Source organism: Trachypithecus francoisi, unplaced genomic scaffold (genome assembly GCF_009764315.1).
Source record: "Trachypithecus francoisi isolate TF-2019V2 unplaced genomic scaffold, Tfra_2.0 Lachesis_group1, whole genome shotgun sequence".
Classification (NCBI taxonomy): domain Eukaryota; kingdom Metazoa; phylum Chordata; class Mammalia; order Primates; family Cercopithecidae; genus Trachypithecus; species Trachypithecus francoisi.
Genome location: NW_022681454.1, coordinates 62,719,900 through 62,742,426, shown reverse-complemented (window position 1 = coordinate 62,742,426; position 22,527 = coordinate 62,719,900). Strand labels below are relative to the sequence as shown.

The 22,527-nt window shown below is 41.2% G+C and overlaps 2 protein-coding genes across 3 annotated transcripts in view; one reads left to right on the top strand and one right to left on the bottom strand.

Moving 5' to 3' along the window:
* JCHAIN (joining chain of multimeric IgA and IgM) overlaps positions 1-12,527 on the bottom strand; it is a 30,935-nt gene extending 18,408 nt beyond the window's left edge. The window contains exon 1 of one of the 2 annotated variants that reach the window (XM_033214509.1): positions 12,509-12,527. The gene's annotated coding sequence lies outside the window, so the exon portion shown is untranslated. Of the gene's footprint in view, positions 1-11,964; positions 11,984-12,508 lie in introns of those variants that run through there. The other variant, XM_033214508.1, reaches the window with a different exon arrangement.
* A 1,274-nt stretch (positions 12,528-13,801) lies between these two features.
* On the top strand, positions 13,802-15,871 carry UTP3 (UTP3 small subunit processome component). The gene has a single exon (XM_033214506.1). The coding sequence runs from the start codon at positions 14,011-14,013 to the stop codon at positions 15,445-15,447; it is 1,437 nt and encodes a 478-aa protein (XP_033070397.1). The 5' UTR covers positions 13,802-14,010; the 3' UTR covers positions 15,448-15,871.
* The last annotated feature ends 6,656 nt before the right edge of the window (positions 15,872-22,527 follow it).

Below are 22,527 nucleotides of genomic sequence, written 5' to 3'. Positions count from 1 at the left end.
ATCACACAGACTCAAAGTCTGAGTTTCATCCATAAGGTACGTGAATACTTATCATAAAAGGCCAATCTCTCCTTTGTTCTCTATTTTAATATCATCTCATTTCTCCCCTTGAAAGCCTTCCCTAATATAAAAGGAGTCTTGATAGTAGCCTGGCATTTTGCCACTTAAACTCTTAAAAGAGACAATGATATTTTTCAATAGCCTTCTTGGCCTTAAATCTGAGATGCAGCTGAAATCTCTTGATTTTCCTTTTAGTGGATTAATTTCTACATTTAGTGTAATAATTCACATTTCCCATTTGTTCTTGAACTTTATATGAAAAACAAATTTTATGAATAAACAATATTGCTTAATCAGCTCTAAAAATTAGGAGGAAAAATATGAAGTCTACACGAAACCTGTAAATGTCAATCTGTAAATTCTAAGTAACCCCAAAATCTTTTAAATTTAGAAATAACTTATCAGTGTTCCCAAATGTGCTAGAAAAAGGAAATCTTTTGTGTGTGTGTGATACCCTAAATATATCTGACAGAATCTTTAGTGTTATCATAAGTGTTAAATGAATTGAAAGAGCATCATCAGTCCTGGATTTCCCTAAAAAGTATCATCTTTCATTTCCTTAGCACTCTCATGGATATATTCCAGAATCTATTTATTTCAGAGGGCATAAAAAGAAATAATTTTAAAAGAATACTGTAAAATGTATACTTGAGATAAGCATTTTATATCTGACAAATTTACAAAGTCTATTACAGAGGAACTCCATGACTACTTTTACAACCAGGTATATATAACAACCCCAGAAACCCAGAATTAAATGACACACTTGCAAGGAATACAGGGAGGAAATGGAGATATTTATTTCCCTAAAACATAGCTTCTAAAATATGTTAAAGGGCCATCAAAAGCACAGCCTTTAAATCTTCTCCATATATACCATCTCTCTAACTTCTATACATTTGAGACACTGAACAATACAAAAGTAACTTTTGAATCAACCCAGAGAAATAAACTGAGGAAAGATTCTATTAGCACTGGAGGAAAGATCTGCTGCCAAGAGAAGCTAACAGCAAAAATCATCTGCAAGAGAAGTGAAGCAAGACAAAGCATTCAGAGTGGAAAATTTATCATGTGTGTGTGTGTATATACTTATCATGAATATATAACTGCTATTAATTTAATACCACAAAACTAAAAGTCCCCAAATATCCCAGAATTTCACAAGTCATGCATAAAGTTACTAACGAAAGACAACGAGAAAGAGGTTTTTTTTTTGTTTTTTGTTTTTTATGAGATGGAGTCTCTGTCCCCCAGGCTGGAGTGCAGTGGCACAACCTCGGCTCACTGCGACCTCAGCCCCCAGGTTCAGGCAATTCTTGTGCCTCAGCCCCGCAAGTAGCTGGGACTACAGACATGTGCCAACACGCCTGGCTAATTTTTGTATTTTCAGTAGAGACGGGGCTTTACCATGTTGGCCAGACTGATCTTGAACTCCTGACCTCAAGTGATCCGCCGGCCTCAGCCTCCCAAAGTGCTGGGATTACCGGTGAGAGCCACTGCGCCCAGCCTGGTTGTTTTACTATGACAAAACTGAGGTATAGCCCTTGATCTGACAATCGGTCCTCCTACCAAGATCCTTGCTGGGTTGCTCTGAACTTCCTAAAACTCCTGTAGGGCGCTCTCTGTCCAAATTCACAAGAGCAGACATGACTTATCCAGAATCATTATAAATAAAAGTTTTAAAATATATTTAATAATATTAAGGAGTACAGAAGCAATTGCAACTATATTTGCAGTGTTTGGAAGTGACATTCTGCCTGACCTAGAGTCAGGCAAACATTATTCCAAGAAAGGAAACAGCAAGTAAAAAGCACAAAATAAGAAAGAGCTTGGCCCACACAGGATGAGGAGCAGGAAGGAAGGCCCTTGTAGCTGCAGCAGAGTGAGGGGAAGAATCGTAGTAGATAAACAACACCATGCACTTTATAAGATTAACTTTCTTCCCCCATTTCTTTTTTCCTTTTGAGATAGAGGCTTGCTCTGTCACCCAAGATGGAGTGCAGTGACATGATCTCGGCTCATCGCAACCTCCGCCTCCTGGGTTCAAGCGACTCTCCTGCCTCAGCCTCCTCAGTAGCTGGAACTACAGGCGTAAACCACTACGCCTGGCTAATTTTCATCTTTTTCAGTAGAGACGGGGTTTCGCCATGTTGGTCAGGCTCGTCTCAAACTCCTGACCTCAAGTCATCTACCCCGCTTTGGCCTCCCAAAGTGCTGGGATTACAGGCGTGAGCCACCATTCCCAGCCTTTCCCCCCATTTCAATTGTATAAGCTTAGAATCTATTTTGAACTTCAGAATCAATCTTAGTTATTCTAAAGCTAAAGGTAGAGAGCCTAAGCCTCTTAACTTCCAGTCCATTTTACCTCTCACAATACCAAGAGCCATTAATACTATTTTTTCACATCTATATGGAGAAATTTCTTCTAATTGGCATTTTTTGGGGGTGGGGGAATTGAAACATTAGACTTAATCATTTCACAAGGTATGCATACATCAAAACATCACATTGTAACCCGTAAATATATACAATAAAAACTTAGATATCCATAACTTAAATAAGTAAATACATAACTTAAATAATAAAAAATGATTTTGTCTAACAAAAATGCTTTAGCTGGCTGAACAAGGCGGCTCACGCCTGTAATTCCAGAACTTTGGGAGGCTGAGGCTGATGGATCACCTGAGGTCAGAAGTTTGAGACCAGCCTGACCAACGTAGTAAAACCCCAGCTCTACTAAAAATACAAAAATTAGCCAGGTGTGGTGAAGTACATCTGTAGTCCCAGCTACTTGGGAAGCTGAGGCAGGAGAATCGCTTGAACCCAGAAGGAGGAGGCTACAGTGACCCAGGATCACACCGCTGCACTCCAGTCTGGGCAACAAAGCAAGACTCTGTCTCAAAAAAAAAAAAAAAAAAAAAAACTTTGGCTTATTTTTGCAGAGATATACACTGAATGATTTTTTTCTGATATTATATAAGCATTAAATGATTAAAAGTCAAACGGAGCATTTTTACTCAACTTTGATACCCTTTGATACCCTCCTTCCTAATCTTTGTGACTTCCTACCTCATTAAATGTCTGATAATACTAACTGGCATTTTTTAACCCTAAACATTTTTGTTCTTATATGCAGAGTTTCTTCAAATATTGATCTCTATCCAAGTACAGTATATGTAAAATTTATATTTAGGTATCAGGAGGCAAAAGCTGGTCAGCTGGGTGCAGTGGCTCACACCTGTAATTCCCACACTTTGGGAGGCCAAGGCAAGCGGATCATTTGGGGTCAGGAGTTCAAAACCAGCCTGGCCAACATGGTGAAACCCCATCTCTACTAAAAATACAAAAACTAGCTGGGAATGATGGCGCATGCCTGTAATCCCAGATACTCAGGAGCTGAGGCAGGAGAATTGCTTGAACCTGGGACACAGAGGTTGCAGTGAGCCAAGATCATGCCATTGCACTCTAGCCTGGGCGACAGAGTGAGACTCCATCTCAAAAAACAAAAAAAAAGGCAAAAGCTGAATTTTTTTAAAAATCCCAAAATATGAGGAAGAAACTTCATTCCAAATTCTTACTAAAAATTTAAAAATACAAACAAAAAAATTGACTTCTTTTTTTCAAACAGCTTTCCATATAGACTTTTAGGGTAGTCTTCTGTGGTTAAATGTTTATGAGGAGAATTGCACCTGTGTTGTGGTCGGCTTTTAAATAAACTTGCACCTGCAGTGGCTTTTCATAGAATTGCTGTTTGAGATATTACATGTCAGTGGTTTGACCATCACACAGAGCTATTTCCCGTCACCATATCACCTGCAGGGCAGGTCCTAATTTTAAAAGGGCCTACTTCCAAAAATTCATGTGAAAAAAGTCTGGTTAGATTTCATGGTAATCTGTCTAGGGACACAATAATAAGTAAGGTTTCCAGGACACCCCTCAAACAAAAAGAATATGCTCCCTTCGATTCATCCATTCCAGTGGTCTAGTCCTTTTCTGCTTTAAGAAAACTTCTAACTGATTTCTGGGAGAGGCTTCTGCTCTAGTCAAATATATCTGCTTTCCTTCTCCTGAATATGATCTGCTAATTCCTGTTTCAGAATCTTTTTTATTATATCATTTTCCTTCCCATAAATTTATTTCTCTTTCTTTTCTGCTCATCCTCATCAAAATCCTAAAATCTTTCAAACGAATTCAAGTAGGTCTAAATGTCATTCTATTCTGTTCACTCCTTTACTTTGTTTCTTCTTTGCTAATAAATTCATCTTGTATCTTGTATACCATTTTACTCAGCTGGCATATTACTTTATGGCACTTTTCTTCGTATGTGTATAATTTTGTATATTAATGTTTTCCAGATGCAGAAAGGTGTTCATAAAGAGCAATATCAGATGGCACCCAAAAAAAGGATATGAAAGAACACCAAAAGGGAACTCTAAAGATTTAGTTGGGAAAGTAGGTAAGAAAATACAATTTTCTTGTTCTAACAGAGTGTTCTATTCAGAGTGTTCAATCATACATAAGTGCCATACTAAGTTCATTTTCCCTAATAAGGAGAAAGCATAAATCTGTGGTGAGGAATATCCAGCCAGTTATTTTTAAAATATCAGATGCAACTATAAAGATGTGTCTAAAGAAACACTTCTACTCACTCTTCCTACTGAACAAAAGAGCAAGGCCTCTGGAGTCAGTTATAGCCCGGGTGCAAATGGGACTCTGACAAGTTATCAAATCTTGTTTTCTCTGTTTCATCTATAAAATGGGCATCACTGTCGTACATACTTCACAAGATTGATGAGAATTAAATTGATAAGTGTAAAGCATGGAACATGCTAGAACATGGTTACAACATATAAACAATTACTTTAGCATAATGCTTAGCTCTTAATCTGCCTACGTTTCATATCCATATTCCCAGGACCCTGATTTAGACACAAAAACTCATTACTTTGATGACTATTACTATCTTGCATTAACTTCCTTCTGTCAATTTTCCAATCCTTCCCTGTTTAAAACCCTCTAATGATTCCCTTTTGCTCATAGCATAAATAATATATCTCTACCCAAAATAGATATAGATCAAGATCACATTTGCAAATAGCTTATTAAATTCTTAGGTCATTTTTAATAATTTCTAATACCTTATTGAAATTTAACAGAGCTCACTTTTTTTGGTGGTTGTTGTTTTTGTTTGTTTGTTTGTTTGTTTGAGATGGAGTCTCACTCTGCTGCCCAGGCTAGAATGCAGTGGTGCAGTCTTGGCTCACTGCAACCTCCGAGACCTCCTGGGTTCAAATGATTCTCCTGCCTCAGCCTCCCAAGTAGGTGGGAGTACAGGTGTGGGCCACCACACCCAGCTTATTTTTATATTTTTAGTAGAGATGGGGTTTCACCATGTGGGCCAGGCTGGTCTCGAATTCTTGGTCTTAAACAATGCGCCTCCCTCGGCTTCCCAAAGTGCTGGGATTACAGGCATGAGTCACTGTGCCCAGTCAATCCAAGCCTTTTTAATTTGACACCTGGAGATAGGTAGTCCTGTAACTCTAGTAGCAGGTAGATAGTATAACACTTTTGGTCTACTAGTTCACGTGTGCTAGTTACTTAAGTCAGAACAATCCAAAATTGTATTTTATTTGCTTTTAGTTAAATATCAAATATGGTCCCATGTTTCAACTGAATTTGAAAGATATCAAAAATTTCTTTCTCTAAAGAGATCCATATATCAAACTGTCTAGAAGACATCTAGGCACTTAAATGGCTTCACAGACACCTCAAATCAAATACATACAAAACTTAACTTCCCATTTCTTGGCCCCTGCTTAAATCTTTTTTTTTTTTTTGAGATGGAGTCTCGTTCTATTGCCCAGGCTGCAGAGCAGTGGCGCGATCTCGGCTCACTCCAACCTCTGCCTCTTAGGTTCAAGCAATTCTCCTGTTTCAGCCTCCCAAGTAGCTGGGACACAGGCATGCATCACCACACCAGGCTAATTTTTGTAACTCCTGTCCTCCAACAATCCACCCGCCTTGGCCTCCAAAGTGCTGGGATTACAGGCATGAGCCACCACGCCCGGCCAAGACAAGTACATAACTAGTCTTAACACAATGGAGAAAATATTTAGAAATCCCTAAGAAAGGAAGAGTTAGGGACTATTAGATGTTAATAGAAGGAAGTATATCAGAGAAGACAGCCTAGAGAAGACACAATCTTAGCTGGGCCTTGAAGGCCATGTAAGTATTGAAATATGAGACAACCCAAAGAGAGGCCAAGATAATAAAAATCTTGAAAAGAGAAAAAAAAATGAGTATCTAGTTTGGCTAGAACATATAATTCATGAAAGTGGGAAAGCAGCTAGAAAAATAAGTTGGGGCCAGATAAAGGCAGGCCCTGAATATTGGCTTAGAGATAAGAACTTGATTCTATAGAGAATGAGGGGTGACTAAAGAAAAAATTTTAACATGGGCTGTGTTTCAAAAGACCTTCACCACCAAAGCTATAATTATCACTGGGTCAATATTTAATATCAACATAATTGTATCTACAAGTTTTCTCATGCAAAGAAAAAATTAAAAGTGATTAAATAATCTTTAGAAAGTAATTGCCAGGTTTTTAGTTGAATGAGAGATTGGAAGGGAAAGCAGTGTCATAATTTCACTAAATTCTTCATTTTTTAATGAAGGCTACCAAACCAAGTCCTTTTAAATTAAAGCTTAAAAGCTAAAATATTTACCACATATTTCAGTAGAAGCTCTGTATTTTACTTCCAAGTCACTTTTAGGACTTTTGTGACTTAAAATAGATACAGACCTTATTTGCAAAAAGAATCTATGACACACTTGTTTCAGAGTAAGTGGTTTCTGACAGATGAAACTAGATGAAATGAAAGCAGATGGCAACTGAACTTCATCCATTTTCTTTCTTATAACTAAATATAATCTTTCTTTCTTTTTTGAGTCCAAAAATAGTTCAGCATGTTTCTGAGGTTATATTAAATTACCTAAATATATTGATAGGTATTAACACCAAGAATACATTTTCCCACTGTAAGTCTTATATCAAATTATTATTTTTACTATTACTACCTTTATGCACATTTTTAAGAAAAGCTACTTCTTTTGATAACTTCAGTCATACCAGCCTAGTCGGTGATGCTGGGAAAAAACGTAATATGCTGCTTATTGCCGCACTATTCACAATAGCAAAGACTTGGTACCAACCCAAATGTCCATCAATGACAGACTGGATTAAGAAAATGTGGCACATATACACTATGGAATACTATGCAGCCATAAAAAAGGATGAGTTCATGTCCTTTGCAGGGACATGGATAAAGCTGGAAACCATCATTCTCAGCAAACTATCACAAGGACAGAAAACCAAACACTGCATGTTCTCACTCATAGGTGGGAACTGAACAATGAGAACACTTGGTCACAGGATGGGGAACATCACACACCGGGGCCTGTCGTGCAGTGGAGGGTAGGGGGAGGCATAACATTGGGAGAGATATCTAATGTAAATGACGGGTTGATGGGTGCAATGGGCCAGCACGGCACATGTAATGAGCCTGCACGTTGTGCACATGTACCCTAGAACTTGAAGTATAATAATAAAAATTTTTTTAAAAAGTAATATGTATTCAACTATTGTCTGTTTTTTTTTTTTTTTTTTTTGGTGATGGAGTCTTGCTCTGTCACCCAGGCTGGAGTGCAGTGGCACGATCTCAGCTCACTGCAACCTCTGCCTCCCAGGTTCAAGCAATTTTCCTGCCTCAGCCTCCCAAGTAGCTGGGACTACAGGCATGCGCCACCACACTCAACTAATTTTTGCATTTTTAGTAGAGATAGGGTTTCACCATGTTAGCCAGGCTGGTCTCAAACTCCTGACCTCAGACAATCCGCCCACCTTGGCCTCCCAAAGTGCTGGGATTACAGGTGTGAGCCACCATGCCAAGCCTCAACTATTAAGTTCATGAAAGCTGTATATTAAATATTTCACCTTGTTAATTACTTTTAAATGTGAAGACCTGTTCTGATAACTATGGAAGCTCAAAAGACACAATGCTGTTAAAGGTTACTGCTTTGAAGTGCTGACGGAGTATAGAAACGTACATACCTGGACTGACTGACTGCATTTCCACTGCCTTCTCACACCCCAAAAGTGTTACACTATCTGCCTGCTACTACTCCTGCCAAGAAAGATTACTATATAATCTAGTATCTATCTAGGAAACCATAACCTTCGGAGGCTGAGTCTGAACTTGGCTATGGACGCTAAAGGAAAAAGTTACTGTCCACCTAACAACACAAATCAGGCACAATTACACATAATTGATAGAGAGGAAGTTTGAGATTTATGCAGGATTGTGGCGATGAAGCATATGAATTTGATCCTGTAGATCAAGCTTGTCCAACCCACAGTCTGCAGGCCATATGCAGCCCAGGACAGTTTTGAACGTACCCCAACACAAATTTGTAAACTTTCTTAAAAGATTGTAAGTTCTTTTGCAATTTTTTTATTTTTTTTTATTTTTTTTGAGATAGAGTCTAGCTCTGTCACCGAGGCTGGGGTGCAGTGCCGCAATCTTGGCTCACTGCAACCTCTGAGTTCCAGGTTCAAGCGATTCTTCTGCCTTAGCCCCGAGTAGTTGGGATTACAGGCGTGCACCACCACGCTTGGCTAATTTTTGTATTTTTAGTAGAGACAGAGTTTCGCCACATTGGCCAGGCTGCTCTCGAACTCCTGACCTCAGGCGATCTGCCCACTTCAGCCTCCCAAAGTGCTGGGATTATAGGTGTGAGCTTCCGTGCCTGGTGACCTATTGTTAGTGTTACTATATTTTATGTGTGGCCCAATACAATTATTCTTCCAGTGTGGCCCAGGGAAGCCAAAGATTAGACACCCCTGCTATAGACATTGGGAACCTAAAAGATTAGACACCCCTGCTATAGAAATTGGGAAGCTAAAAGATGGGACGCCACTGCTATAGACAGTGGGAAGCTAAAAGATTAGACACCCCTGCTATAGAAATTGGGAAGCTAAAAGATGGGACGCCACTGCTATAGACAGTGGGAAGCTAAAAGATTAGACACCCCTGCTATAGACATTGGGAACCTAAAAGATTAGACACCCCTGCTATAGACAGTGGGAAGCTAAAAGATGGGACGCCACTGCTATAGACAGTGGGAAGCTAAAAGATGGGACGCCACTGCTATAGACAGTGGGAAGCTAAAAGATGGGACGCCACTGCTATAGACAGTGGGAAGCTAAAAGATGGGACGCCACTGCTATAGAGAGTGGGAAGTTAAAAGATTGGACACCCCTGCTATAGACATTGGGAAGCTCCTGCAGGATTTTAAGTTATGAATTGATATAGTCCTTTTATGTTTGCTCATTTGTTTTTTAATGAAATCTCAGGTGCAGTTAATTATTCTCCTCAGTTCCTGGCACTTTATTATGGGTCTGTGGAAATGTCCTCTTCTATTCCTTTTAATATTCAACCCTTATCCCATTCTTCATTTTCCATAAGCAGCTATTCTTTTGTGTTTAATGTATATTATTTTGTTTGATTATATTCCTACAAAGTATATTGTTATATTATTGTGCCGCATTTTTAATTTTTGTGAATAGTATATTATTTATTACATTCTGTTTTTTACTTTTTTCCCTTAACACATTGTTTTAAAGATCCATTCATGTTACCATATGGATATATAATCTACTTCCAATTACTATATAGTTTAAATGTCTATAAAATGTATCATCTTGGCCAAGCGTGGTGGCTCAAGTATGTAATCCCAGCACTTTGGGAGGATGACGGCTAGATCATCTGAGGTCAGGAGTTCGAGACCAGCCTGGCCAACATGGTGAAACCCCATCTCTACTAAAAATACCAAAATTAGCCAGGCTTGGTGTCAGGTGCCTGTAACCCCAGCTACTTGGGAGGCTGAGGTAGAATTGCTTGAATCTGGGAGGTGGAGGTTGCAGTGAGCTGAGATTGTGCCATTGCACTCCAGCCTGGGTGACAAGAGTGAAACTCTGTCTCAAAAAAAAATTATCATCTTAATCATGAGAGTGAAAGGAGGTGCTATGAATAATTACACTAGGATAACAGGTTAAACAGGGTCATCCTAGGGCAAGCCAGAATATATGATCACTCTATGCTCTTAAATTCCGTGCTATTCTTCTACAACATTTTATTGATCCGCTGTTCCAGTGATGGATATCCAGGTTGTCTCTAACTCGCTGCTACCAAAAATAACTTTTCAAATAGCCTGGTACAGGTCCTCTTACAGATGGGCTTACGTGAGAATTTCTTAACCAAAAAGATATCTGCAATGATTTGTAAATTTCTGATACAGGTAATTCTGAGCACCCAGAAGATTAGTAAAGTTACAAATGAGAATAAAGCATAGTAGAGTACTTAGGTTAGCATTGAAGGTTTTTGTAGTAATGAAAGGTATGGCTGGAAAGGTTGTTTTGGGGTAAAACTTCAGGCAGCCATGTATGCTGTTAATAAACAAGTTTTTACTATCTTGATAGGAAATGAACGTTTCTGAACCAGGATATGGGGTGACAGAAATGCTATTCTAGGAAGATATTGATGTACCAGATCAAATGTACCAGAGACTAAAAGGAGACCTATTAAAGGAAAAGTTGAAAGCCAGTATAGTGTAGTACTTAGTTATAGCACAGCATGGATTCTGAAGCCGGACTGCTCTGGTTTAAATCTGGTTTAAACACTTACCAGCTTTATGACCTCACTTAAGCTATATGTGCCTAATTTTCTCATCTCCAATTACAGATTATTATAGTAACTTTTCACAGGGTTATAATGGTTTCAAGAGCTTATAACAGTATCTAGTACATAATAACCACTCTCAGTGTTAGCTATGATTAATTATAATTGCTTCAATAGTCCAGGAATAAAGATTAGTTTAAGCTAATGTGATCATACAATACCTCCAACACCCAGAACAAATGCCCTGAAAGAAGTATCCTAATGTGTCATCACCTAATGTGTCATTCACAGACTCCCTAATTTCCATAGTAAGAAAATCCCATAAAGGGCTTAGAGTAAGGCAAAAAGAATATTTTTTTAAAAAAAAAAAAAACCTGCTGGCTCTTATTAGTGTAGCTGGCTAACTCCTGAGTCAGACATTGCAATGACATAATAAAGATTCAAAGTGGCTGGCCGCAATGGCCCACATCTGTAATCCCAGCACTTTGGTAGGCTGAGGTGGACAGATCACCTGAAGTCAGGAGTTTGAGACCAGCCTGGCTAACATGGTGAAACTCCATCTCTACTAAAAACACAGAAATTACCCAGGTGTGGTGGCAGGTGCTTGTAATCTCAGCTACGTGGGAGGCTGAGGCAGGAGAATCAATTGTTCTTTATCAAAAGGATCTGAAAAACTGGGTGAAGCAGCTTGTACCTTTAGTCCCAGCTACTCACGAGGCTGAGGCAGGAGATCACTTAAGCCCAGGAGTTTTATCCAGCCTGGGGAACATAGCAAGAACCTGTCTCTAAAAACAAAGGATCTGAGAATGTTAGAATACAATACTCTCTGAATATGCATTGAATACTGCAACTCTGTTCTGATATGAAATTTAATATTTAGTATAAACTAAATAATATGAATGTGATCATTCCCATTTAAAATATCCAAAATATTTTTCTAACTTATCTATAATAAAATATGCATTTTAGTCTTGAAGCCTGACTAAATTCTCAAATAATTTGCAATAAAAATGAACAGTTAGTATTTGTTTTATGTGTCCAAATAAAACTTAATGTTTAAATAATGAAAATTTAACATTTAAAGCAAGGAAATAACTACAGTCCTAGCACAGATGTCATATTCTTTAAGCAATATTCCCAAAACAGCAATCTAAAGGTTATCTCTTACCCCTCCGTTCTCTTACAGCACTGGGTTTACATCATACACTGCCTTGTATTCCGGTAATCTGTATGAGTGTCTTATTTTCTACCTGATTATGAAGTCCTTAACTAGCTGATTCATCTTTGGATCCACTACTGTCTGTGGCATTCTGCAACAAACAGTAAGCAGTTATTATCTGCTAAATGACAAAATGTACTAAAATTTACATTAAGAAATAAATTCATGCTTACCATCAGAACATAACTTTTGTCCACATCTTTCTAAATTTTATTTTCTAAAATCTTGTAAAAATTTCAAAATGTTTCAGACACCTTTAGGCACTTGGAAAATGTTTAAAGTATCACTTTTCTAAAAATTTGCATTATTTTTATTAACCTAATGACACTATACTTTCTGCAAAGAAATTGTCACCTTTGGCCGGATGCGGTGGCTCACGCCTGTAATCCCGGCACTTTGGGAGGCCGAGGCGGGCGGATCACGAGGTCAGGAGATCGAGACCATCCTGGCCAACATGGTGAAACCCCGTCTCTACTGAAAATACAAAAATTACCTGGGGGTGGTGGCATGTGCCTGTAATCCCAGCTACTCCGGAGGCTGAGGGAGGAGAATCACTTGAACCAGGGGGTCGGAGGTGGCAGTGAGCCGAGATCGCCACTGCACTCCAGCCTGGCAACAGAGCGAGCCTCTATCTCAAAAAAAAAAAAGAAAGAAAAAGAAAACAGAAATTGTCACCATTAATTTTATTTTATTTTTTTTTTGAGAGAGAGTCTCCGTCTGTCGCCCAGGCTAGAGTGCTGTGGTGCGATATCGCCTCACTGCCACCTCCGCCTCCCAGGTTCAAGTGATTCTCCTGCCTCAGCCTTCCGAGTAGCTGGGATTACAGGTACCCGCCCCCGAGCCCCGCTAATTTTTTTGTATTTTTAGTAGAGACTGGGTTTCACCATGTTGGCTAGGCTGGTTTTGCACTCCTGACCTCAAGTGATCCATCCACCTCGGCCTCCCAAAGTGCTTAGGATTAAGGGCGTGATCCACCGCGCCCAGCCATGTCACCATTAATTTTAGGAACACATCAAAAGTTCAGCTTCCAACTACCTACATTAAAAGGTATCATAATACTAACCCCGAACCTTGCATATGTAATGCCTAAAAACTTACACCCTGAATTACTCTAACATTCAGGGCAGACCTCCTTGAGAAGAGTCAGACCCTGCAGTGGAGCTCTGCCTTCCCACCATCAGCCTCGGGGTCATCTAGGTTTATTGATCCCCATGGAGCGGGTCCCCGAGCTCTGTGAGCAGGGAGAGGGCGATGGGGATGAGTAAACCCGAGCCGGAGGTCCGGCCTGCGCTCTCGCCCGGAAACCTCCCGAGGGATTCTGGAGGCCAGCGGCGCTGTCTGAGACTGTGGTGCCCAGAAATGTGGTGGTGGGCGCGGGGGGATATGAGAGAAAAACAATCTGATTAATTTCCAGCCTGATAAGCAGAAAAGAGAAAACAAGGGAGCAGGAAAACTACACTAGCACACGCCTGCCGGTCGCAAACGCCGGGTACACACGCAGTTAAATCTCAATGGAATGCCCCCGGGACTTCTCCAGGGCGTAAAGCGCAGCGCCCTCTATTGGCTGTCTGGACCTCGCCTGGAGGTGCCGTCAAGGTTCCGTCCGCCAGCCACGCTCAGGCACTACAGAATAAGCGCATGAGCCCCAGAAAGGGTTCTGTGGAACGGACTTCCTTATCCTATCGTTTCCACACGGAAAGATTTTAATTCACCGGAATCGACTGGCGTCAAAGGGCACAGCGAAAAGGAAGTTGGTATCAACGTGACCTCGCCTCCGGGACCGAGCGGAAGTCCTGAATCGTACGCCACGCGGAGAGCATGCTGGGGGCCGGAAGGTAAAAGAAATTCCTGTAGCCGATCCCGAGTCTGCAAACTCTGGTGGCAGGGGAGCGCGCGGCTGTTTAAAGCCACGACTTATCGGAGCGTCTGATTCCTGCACCGAAGTCAGAGGTGGCCGAAAGTCCGGAGTCACTGTAAAACCTGAGATTGTGAGCCATGGTGGGGAGATCCCGGCGGCGCGGAGCAGCTAAGTGGGCAGCTGTGCGAGCCAAGGCAGGTCCCACGCTCACCGACGATAATGAAGATGATTTAGGATTGCCACCCTCACCAGGGGACACCAGCTACTACCAAGATCAGGTAGATGACTTCCATGAGGCACGATCCCGGGCCGCCTTAGCTAAGGGCTGGAATGAAGTACAGAGTGGAGACGAGGAGGATGGCGAGGAGGAGGAGGAGGAGGAGGTGCTAGCCCTAGATATGGACGATGAGGACGACGAAGATGGGGGCAGTGCGGGGGAGGAGGAGGAGAATGCCGATGATGATGGTGGGAGCTCCGTGCAGAGTGATGCTGAGGCCTCTGTGGATCCCAGTTTGTCGTGGGGTCAGAGGAAAAAACTTTACTATGACACGGACTATGGTTCCAAGTCCCGAGGCCGGCAGGGTCAACAGGAGGCCGAGGAGGAGGAAAGAGAGGAGGAGGAGGAGGCACAGATCATTCAGCGGCGCCTAGCCCAAGCGCTGCAAGAGGATGATTTTGGTGTCGCCTGGGTTGAGGCCTTTGCAAAACCAGTGCCTCAGGTAGATGAGGCTGAGACACGGGTCGTGAAGGATTTGGCTAAAGTTTCAGTGAAGGAGAAGCTGAAAATGGTGCGAAAGGAATCACCAGAACTCTTGGAGCTGATAGAAGACCTGAAAGTCAAGTTGACAGAGGTGAAGGATGAGCTGGAGCCATTGTTACAGTTGGTGGAACAAGGGATCATTCCACCTGGAAAAGGAAGCCAATATTTGAGGACCAAGTACAACCTCTACTTGAATTATTGTTCGAACATCAGTTTTTATTTGATCCTGAAAGCTAGGAGAGTCCCAGCACATGGACATCCTGTCATAGAAAGGCTTGTTACCTACCGAAATTTGATCAACAAGCTGTCAGTTGTGGATCAGAAGCTGGCCTCAGAAATTCGTCATCTGTTGACACTTAAGGATGATGCTGTAAAGAAAGAACTGATTCCGAAAGCAAAATCCACCAAACCCAAACCAAAGTCTGTTTCAAAGACTTCTGCAGCTGCCTGTGCTGTTACAGATCTTGCTGATGATTCTGATTTTGATGAAGAAGCTAAACTGAAGTATTATAAAGAAATAGAAGACAGGCAAAAGCTAAAGAGAAAGAAAGAAGAAAATAGCACTGAAGAACAGGCTGTTGAAGATCAAAATGCAAAGAGAGCCATTACCTATCAAATTGCTAAAAATAGGGGACTTACTCCTAGGAGAAAGAAGATTGACCGCAATCCCAGAGTGAAACACAGGGAGAAGTTCAGAAGAGCCAAAATTCGAAGAAGAGGCCAGGTTCGTGAAGTTCGTAAAGAAGAGCAACGTTATAGTGGTGAATTATCTGGCATTCGTGCAGGAGTTAAAAAGAGCATTAAGCTTAAATGAAGTTTTTGCTTAGCATAAGGTTTTTGGCAATTTTGGATCAATAAATTTTTACTTTTAACTAAAGTGATTGTATTAATATATAATACTTTAAATTTTAAAAATTCTTGTCCACAGGGAAATTTGTCTGGGTTATTGGACAATTTATATTAAGATTATAAGAACTGTGGGAGCAATATGAAGGTGCTTGAGAAAAGAGATGATGTTGAAGTTTTTCAGTATTCTGTTAAACAAGTATTAGCTTAGGCAAATTTCACAGTTCATTGTGCAGTGTTAAACTCAGAACATGTGTAACTTTTCATGTAAAGAGAATGCACCTTTGACAGTTATTTGTAAGGCAGCCTATAAAATAGTTCTGAAATATTTTATTTACCTAACTGTAATTATTGGGCTACTTGTTAATAAATGGGCTTAATGTTAACATGGATTTCATATGTTCTGTGTGGTTTAAAAGCATAGGAATGAAACTTTGGTTAAAAGTAGAAAAAGGAAGAGATATGCCTTAATTACATCAATTGTCAATATTTTCTCATAGTTCTTCATGTGCAAATAAGGTAAAAATCCCATTTCCCCTTCTTTACTGGTGATTTGCAACAGTTGCTGCTTGTGCTTGCGCTCCATTTGCTAAAATTTTGATATGATTACTACTAGGTAAGTGGTAACTACGTGGCAACAAAGTTCCATTTTTTTTTTTTTTTTTCCTTTTTTGAGATTGAGTCTTGCTCTGTAGCCCAGGCTGGAGTGCAGTGGCAGGATCTCTCTGCTCACTGCAACCTCCACCTCCCGGGTTCAAGTGATTCTCCTGCCTCAGTCTCCTGAGTAGCTGGGATTACAGGTGCTCACCACCACGCCCAGCTAATTTTTGTATCTCTAGTTGAGACAGGGTTTTGGCTAGGCTGGTCTTGAACTCCTGACCTCAAGTGATCAGCCCGCCTTGGCCTCCCAAAGTGCTGGGATTACAGGCATGAGCCATCGCGCCCAGCTCAATGGTCCATTTTTCTTTGCTGCTACACTGCTCTTTTAAGTAGAGGGAAGATGTCGAGGTGGTGAATGTAAACATAGGATGTTGCCAGGGAAGAAAATGAGAGGACTAGTGAAGGAAACCCACAAAAAAAAAAAGCCGTAATTTCCTCATTGTGTCACTGTGTATTCAGTAAACATTGTGCTAGCGGCTAGAGATGCAGAGACGATGCATGGTTAATATTTATTGAACACTTGCCATGTGCTAGTTGTACATCACCTCATTTAATCTTCACAATAACTTTGCAAGGTGATACTGTGCTCTTACAGATGAGGATGCTGAAATTTTGGAAGGTTGACCTTCTGAGGGACACCTTCTGGAAATCTGAACCCAAACTGACTTGAGCATTCATTCTCTTAACCTCTGGCTTACAGCTCCTTCCTCAGAGTAGCACACAGGACAAATTATTTTGTTTCCTTATAAATAAAAGAGGTAGGTTGGAAATAAAAATTAACAGTGCTTACTAAGGTAACTTTTCAGAGCACTTTGTGCTTATTTCTCATAACTTTATGTGGTAAATTCTGTTATCCATATTTTGAAGATGAGGAAACTGGCAAAAAGAAGTAACTTTCTCAAGGTCACACAGCTATTAAGTGGCAGAGCCAGGATTTCAACCCAGCCTTTATGGCTTCAGAACCCAATTCTATACTTTTTATTTTTATTTTTGATATAATAGAAAAAATACAGGTTTTGGAGTTAACAGGATGATTTTCAGTTAATTGATCTCTGAGTTTCATTTTCTTCATCTGTATGAGTCTCTATTATTATACCTACCTCAGAGAAGCCATAAGTCAGTGGTTAAGAGCAGACTGTAGTTAGACTGCTGGGTTGGGTCTTTTGTAGGGGGAGTTGTTTGTTTTGTTTTGTTTTGTTTGCAACAGAGTCTCACTCTGTCACCCAGGCTTGAGTGCAGTGGTGTGATCTCAGCTCACTGCAACCTAAACCTCCCAGATTCAAGCAGTTCTCCTGCCTCAGCCTCTGGAGTAGCTGGGAGTACAGTACCAGTCGAACTCCTGGCCTCAAGCGATCCACCTGCCTCGGCCTCCCAAAGTGCTGGGATTACAAGCCTGAGCCACCACACCTGGCCAGAATACTGGATTTCTAACCCAGCTCCATCACTTAATACCTGGGATTTGGACAAATTACTTGATCTCTCTGTTACTCAGTTATCTCATCTAAAATGGGGATGATAGTACCTACTTTGTAAAGTTATGAGGATTAAGTGAATTAATGTATGTAAAGCACATAGAACAGTGTCTTTTGAGTGTTGGCTTATAAATGATAAATTAATATCTTAAATTAGGGAGGAAAGGGTAGCACTGGATAAACACATGAGCTATAGAAAATCTAGGACAGGGCAAAAAGAGAGGACATGAAGTTAGAGGTTGAAAGTATTTGGGCTGGGCATGGTGGCTCACACCTGTAATCCCAGCACTTTGGAAGGCTGAGGCAGGTGGATCACCTGAGGTCAGGAGTTCGAGACCAGCCTGGCCAACATGGTGAAACCCCGTCTCTACTTAAAATACAAAAGCTAGCTGGGCATGGTGGCATGCACCTGTAATCTCAGTTACCTGAGAAGCTGAGGCAGGACAATCACTTGAGCCCAGGAGGCAGAGGTTGTAGTGAGCTGAGATTGCACCACTGCACTCTAGCCTGGGTGACCAAAAGACTTAGTCTCAAAAAAAAAAAAAGTTTTTGGTGTTCAACTGGGCATGGCAGGTACCTGTAGTCACAGCTGTCGGGAGGCTGAAGCAGAGAATTGCTTGAGCCCAGGAGTTCAAGGCCAGCCTGGGCAATATAGTGAGAGTCTACAAAATAAATTTTTAAAAATTTTCAAAGAAAGTATCTGGTGTTTTATATCAAATCCCTGCCATACTCGGAGATTATATGGGGGTAGGGAGAGATAATAGATTGACAGATGGATTTGGTAAGAAAAGAATTATGTTTTGAAGGAAGAAAAATCTTCCATTTAGAAAAGTGGAAAAAAATATGTTATATATTCCTTTAGAGACATCACAATACTTTATAAATATTATTCATTTTGGAGTAGCTAGGATGTAGATGGTGCTATCCTATATTATAAACATAAAACATGACTTTGATGTGAGTTAATAGGAAAATAAGTTGTTTGATATAATATTTACATCTTGCAAAAATTTGTTGTTTTTATTTTTTGAGATGGAATTTTGCTATGTCGCCCAGGCTGGAGTGCAGTGGCGCAATCTCGGCTCACCTCAACCTCCGCCTCCTGGTCTCAAGTGATTGTCCCGCCTCAGCCTCCCGGGTAGCTGAGATTACAGGTGCAAGCCACCGTGCCCAGCTAGTTTTTGTAGGTTCAAGCGATTCTCCTGCCTCAGCCTCCTGAGTAGCTGGGATTACAGGCTAGCAATGGGGTTTCTCCATGTTGGTTAGGCTGGTCTTGAACTCCCGACCTTAGGTGATCCACCCGCCCTAGCCTCCCAAAGTGCTGGGATTACAGGTGTGAGCCACCGCACCTGGCTGTTTTTTGTTTTTTTTTTGTTTTTGTTTTTGTTTTTGTTTTTAGACAGAGTCTTGCTCTGTCACCCAGGCTAGAGTGCAATGGAATAATCTAGGCTCACTGCAACCTCCACCTCCCAGGTTCAAGTGATTCTCCTACCTCAGCCTCCAGAGTAGCTGGGATTATAGGTATACACCACCACACCCAGGTAATTTTTGTATTTTTAGTAGAGATGGGGTTTCACCATGTTGGCCAGGCTGGTCTTGGACTCCTGACCTCAGGTGATCCGCCCACCTTGGCCTCCCAAAGTGCTGGGATTACAGGCGAGAGCCACTACGCCCAGCCTCATCTTTCAAAATTTGTATGTATATTTAACAAACATTTAAAGAGCACTGAGATGTGCTGGGTACTGTCATTGGTGCATGAATAAGTTGTTAACCAATGTGATAATCTTTTTTTGTAAAAATTCACTTTGTGAAGTCTGGAGAGCTTCATGGGTAAGAGTTCCAATAAAGTAGATTACTGGTAGCAGGCATCAGTGGAAAGCAACAACAACCTGTTAGTTTTATGGCAGTATATTAAACTATAGGCAGCTATGAAAAATACAAAATATTAAAAATTAAAGTAGAAGAAAACATCAAATTAGTGATCCACTAAATAGCTAGTGATGCACTTAGTCTGCCACTAATCAGCTGACTGGCTTTGGGCCAGTCAATTTCTCTAAGCCACAGTTTCTTTCCTATATTCTTATCTATGAAGAAGTCAAATAAGATCAACATGCCACTTTAATTTTTGTGTAGAAATAGATTTTATTCACTTCTCAGACCTCTAAGAACTACCTAATGGTCAAAGCTTTTGGCAAACTGGAAAATTACTTTTTGTGATCTAAAAGATAAAATCTGGCTTACATAATTTGAATAATTAATTTTATTCACATATCTTACACAAAGTATTTAATATATCTGAGGAATGGATGGAGTTGCCATGAAATAGAAGAACTTTAAGTTAACATGTTAAATTATACAAGTTAACATTACCAGAATAATTCAGGAAAAGTGGAACTTAGTATGCTTTACATCTCGGAGATCACAATGATGAACAGGTATTGAACAGGAACACCGAATTATAGATGTTACCCAAAAAAATCATGTCTCTAACTAGAATTTGAAATCACACTGGGCCGGGTGCGGTGGCTCACGCCTGTAATCCCAGCACTTTGGGAGGCTGAGGCGGGTGGATCACAAGGTCAGGAGTTCGAGACCAGCGTGGCCAACATGGTGAAACCCCATCTCAACTAAAAATAAAAAGTTAGCCGCGTGTGATGGCCCATGCCTGTAGTCCCAGCTTCTCAGGAGACTGAGGCAGGAGAATCGCTTGAACCCGGGGAGGCAGAGGTTGCGGTGAGCTGAGATCGCACCACTGCACTCCAGCCTGGGTGACAGAGCAAGACTCTATCTCAAAACAACAACAACAACAAAAATCACACTGAAAATAAAAAGTTGCTTCAGCTAATCAGATTTTTTTTTTATTCTTAAAAACAAAATCGTAATTTGCCTTTGAAAGTTTAAAAAACAGAAACAGGCAGAGTGCAGTGACTCATGCCTGTAATCCCAGCACAGCAGGAGGCCGGGGCAGGCAGATCACTTGAGGTCAGGAGTTCGAGACCAGCCTGGTCAACATGGCAAAACCCCATCTCTACTGAAACAAACAAAATCAGCCGGGCATGGTGGTGCACTCCTGTAGTCCCAGCTACTCGGGAGGCTGAAGCAGGAGAATCACTTGAAACTGGGAGGCAGAGGTTGTAGTGAGCACTCCAGCCTGGGCAACAGAGAAAGACTCAGTCTCAACAATAAAAAAGAAAAAAACAGTATGGAAACTTAATACCCCCCATCAACAAATATTAGTCTGTATTTTAAAATTTTGTTTAAGATATAGTTTCTCATAGCTGAGTTTTTAATTGGTAGTTACTTTAGCTATGTATTCTAGATGATATATTTTGATTCTTTCAGCTATTCTTAAAAAATAACAGTGATTTTACATTTGCTTCAAAGCAGTTTTAAATGACAGCAAGTATCAAGAATCAACATTTGTTAAACTGCAAAACAAAAAGACATGGAGGAAACTAGTAAAATGTTCTGCTTTAAGAAAGCCAATAGGGCTGGGCATGGTGGCTCACGCCTGTAATCCCAGCACTTTGGGAGGCCAAGGTGGGTGGATCACCTAAGGTCGGGAGTTAGAGGTCAGCCTGACCAACATGGAGAAACCCTGTCTCTACTAAAAATACAAAATTAGCCGAGTGTGGTGGTGCATGCCTGTAATCTCAGCTACTCGAGAAGCTGAGGCAGGAGAATGGCTTAAACCCGGGAGACAAAGGTTGCAGTGAGCTGAGATTGCTCCATTGCACGCCAGTCTGGGCAACAAGAGGGAAACGCCATCTCAAAAAAAGAAAAGGGCCGGGCGCGGTGGCTCAAGCCTGTAATCCCAGCACTTTGGGAGGCCGAGACGGGCGGATCACGAGGTCAGGAGATCGAGACCATCCTGGCTAACACGGTGAAACCCCGTCTCTACTAAAAAATACAAAAAAACTAGCAGGGCGACGTGGCGGGCGCCTGTAGTCCCAGCTACCTGGGAGGCTGAGGCAGGAGAATGGCGTAAACTCGGGAGACGGGGCTTGCAGTGAGCTGAGATCTGGCCATTGCACTCCAGCCTGGGCGGCAGAGCGAGACTCCGTCTCAAAAAAAAAAAAAAAAAGAAAAGAAAAGAAAAGAAAAGCAGTAAATTGAAGTGATCGGGAAAAGTTTGGCCTCCAGAGCCAGATTGAGTTCAAAGCCCTGTTTCACCCACGTACCATGTGTCTTTGGTCTACTTAACCTCTCTGTACCCCAATTTCCTCACATTGAATAATATATAATAGTCAATAGTTTAAACAGTTAATCATGTAACATCAGTTTAGAACACTTGACAGGTAGTAAGTGCTTCATGTTCGTTACTATTTTTTTTAATCCAGTTTTAAAAAACTGGCCGGGTGCGGTGGCTCACGCCTGTAATCCCAGCACTTTGGGAGGCCGAGGTGGGTGACTTATCTGAGATCGGGAGTTCGAGACCAGCCTGACCAACATGGAGAAACCCTGTCTTTACTAAAAATACAAAATTAGCCAGGTATGGTGGCGCATGCCTGTAATCCTAGCTACTCTGGAGGCTGAGGCAAGAGAATCGCTTGAACCCGGGAGGCAGAGGTTGTAGTGAGCCAAGATCGTGCCATTGCACTCCAGCCTGGGCAACAGGAGCAAAACTCGTCTCAAAAAAAAAAAAAGAAAGAAAGAAAAGAAAAACAGCCAGGTGTGGTAGCTCACACCTATAATCCCAGCACTTTGAGGCTCAGATAAGAGAACTGCTTGAACCCAGGTATTCAAGCCAACCTGGGCAACATAAAACATTTAAAAAATTAGCTGGGCATGATAGCACATGTGCCTGTAGTACCAACTTCTTGGGAGGCTGAGGTGGGAGGACCGCCTGTGCCTGGGGAGGTTGAGGCTGCAGTGAGGCATGATGGCCCCACTACACTCTAGCCTGGGCTGCAGAG

Excerpts from the sequence above, each read along its gene's own strand:
- UTP3 (XM_033214506.1), top strand. The coding sequence starts at position 14,011 with ATGGTGGGGAGATCCCGGCGGCGCGGAGCAGCTAAGTGGGCAGCTGTG.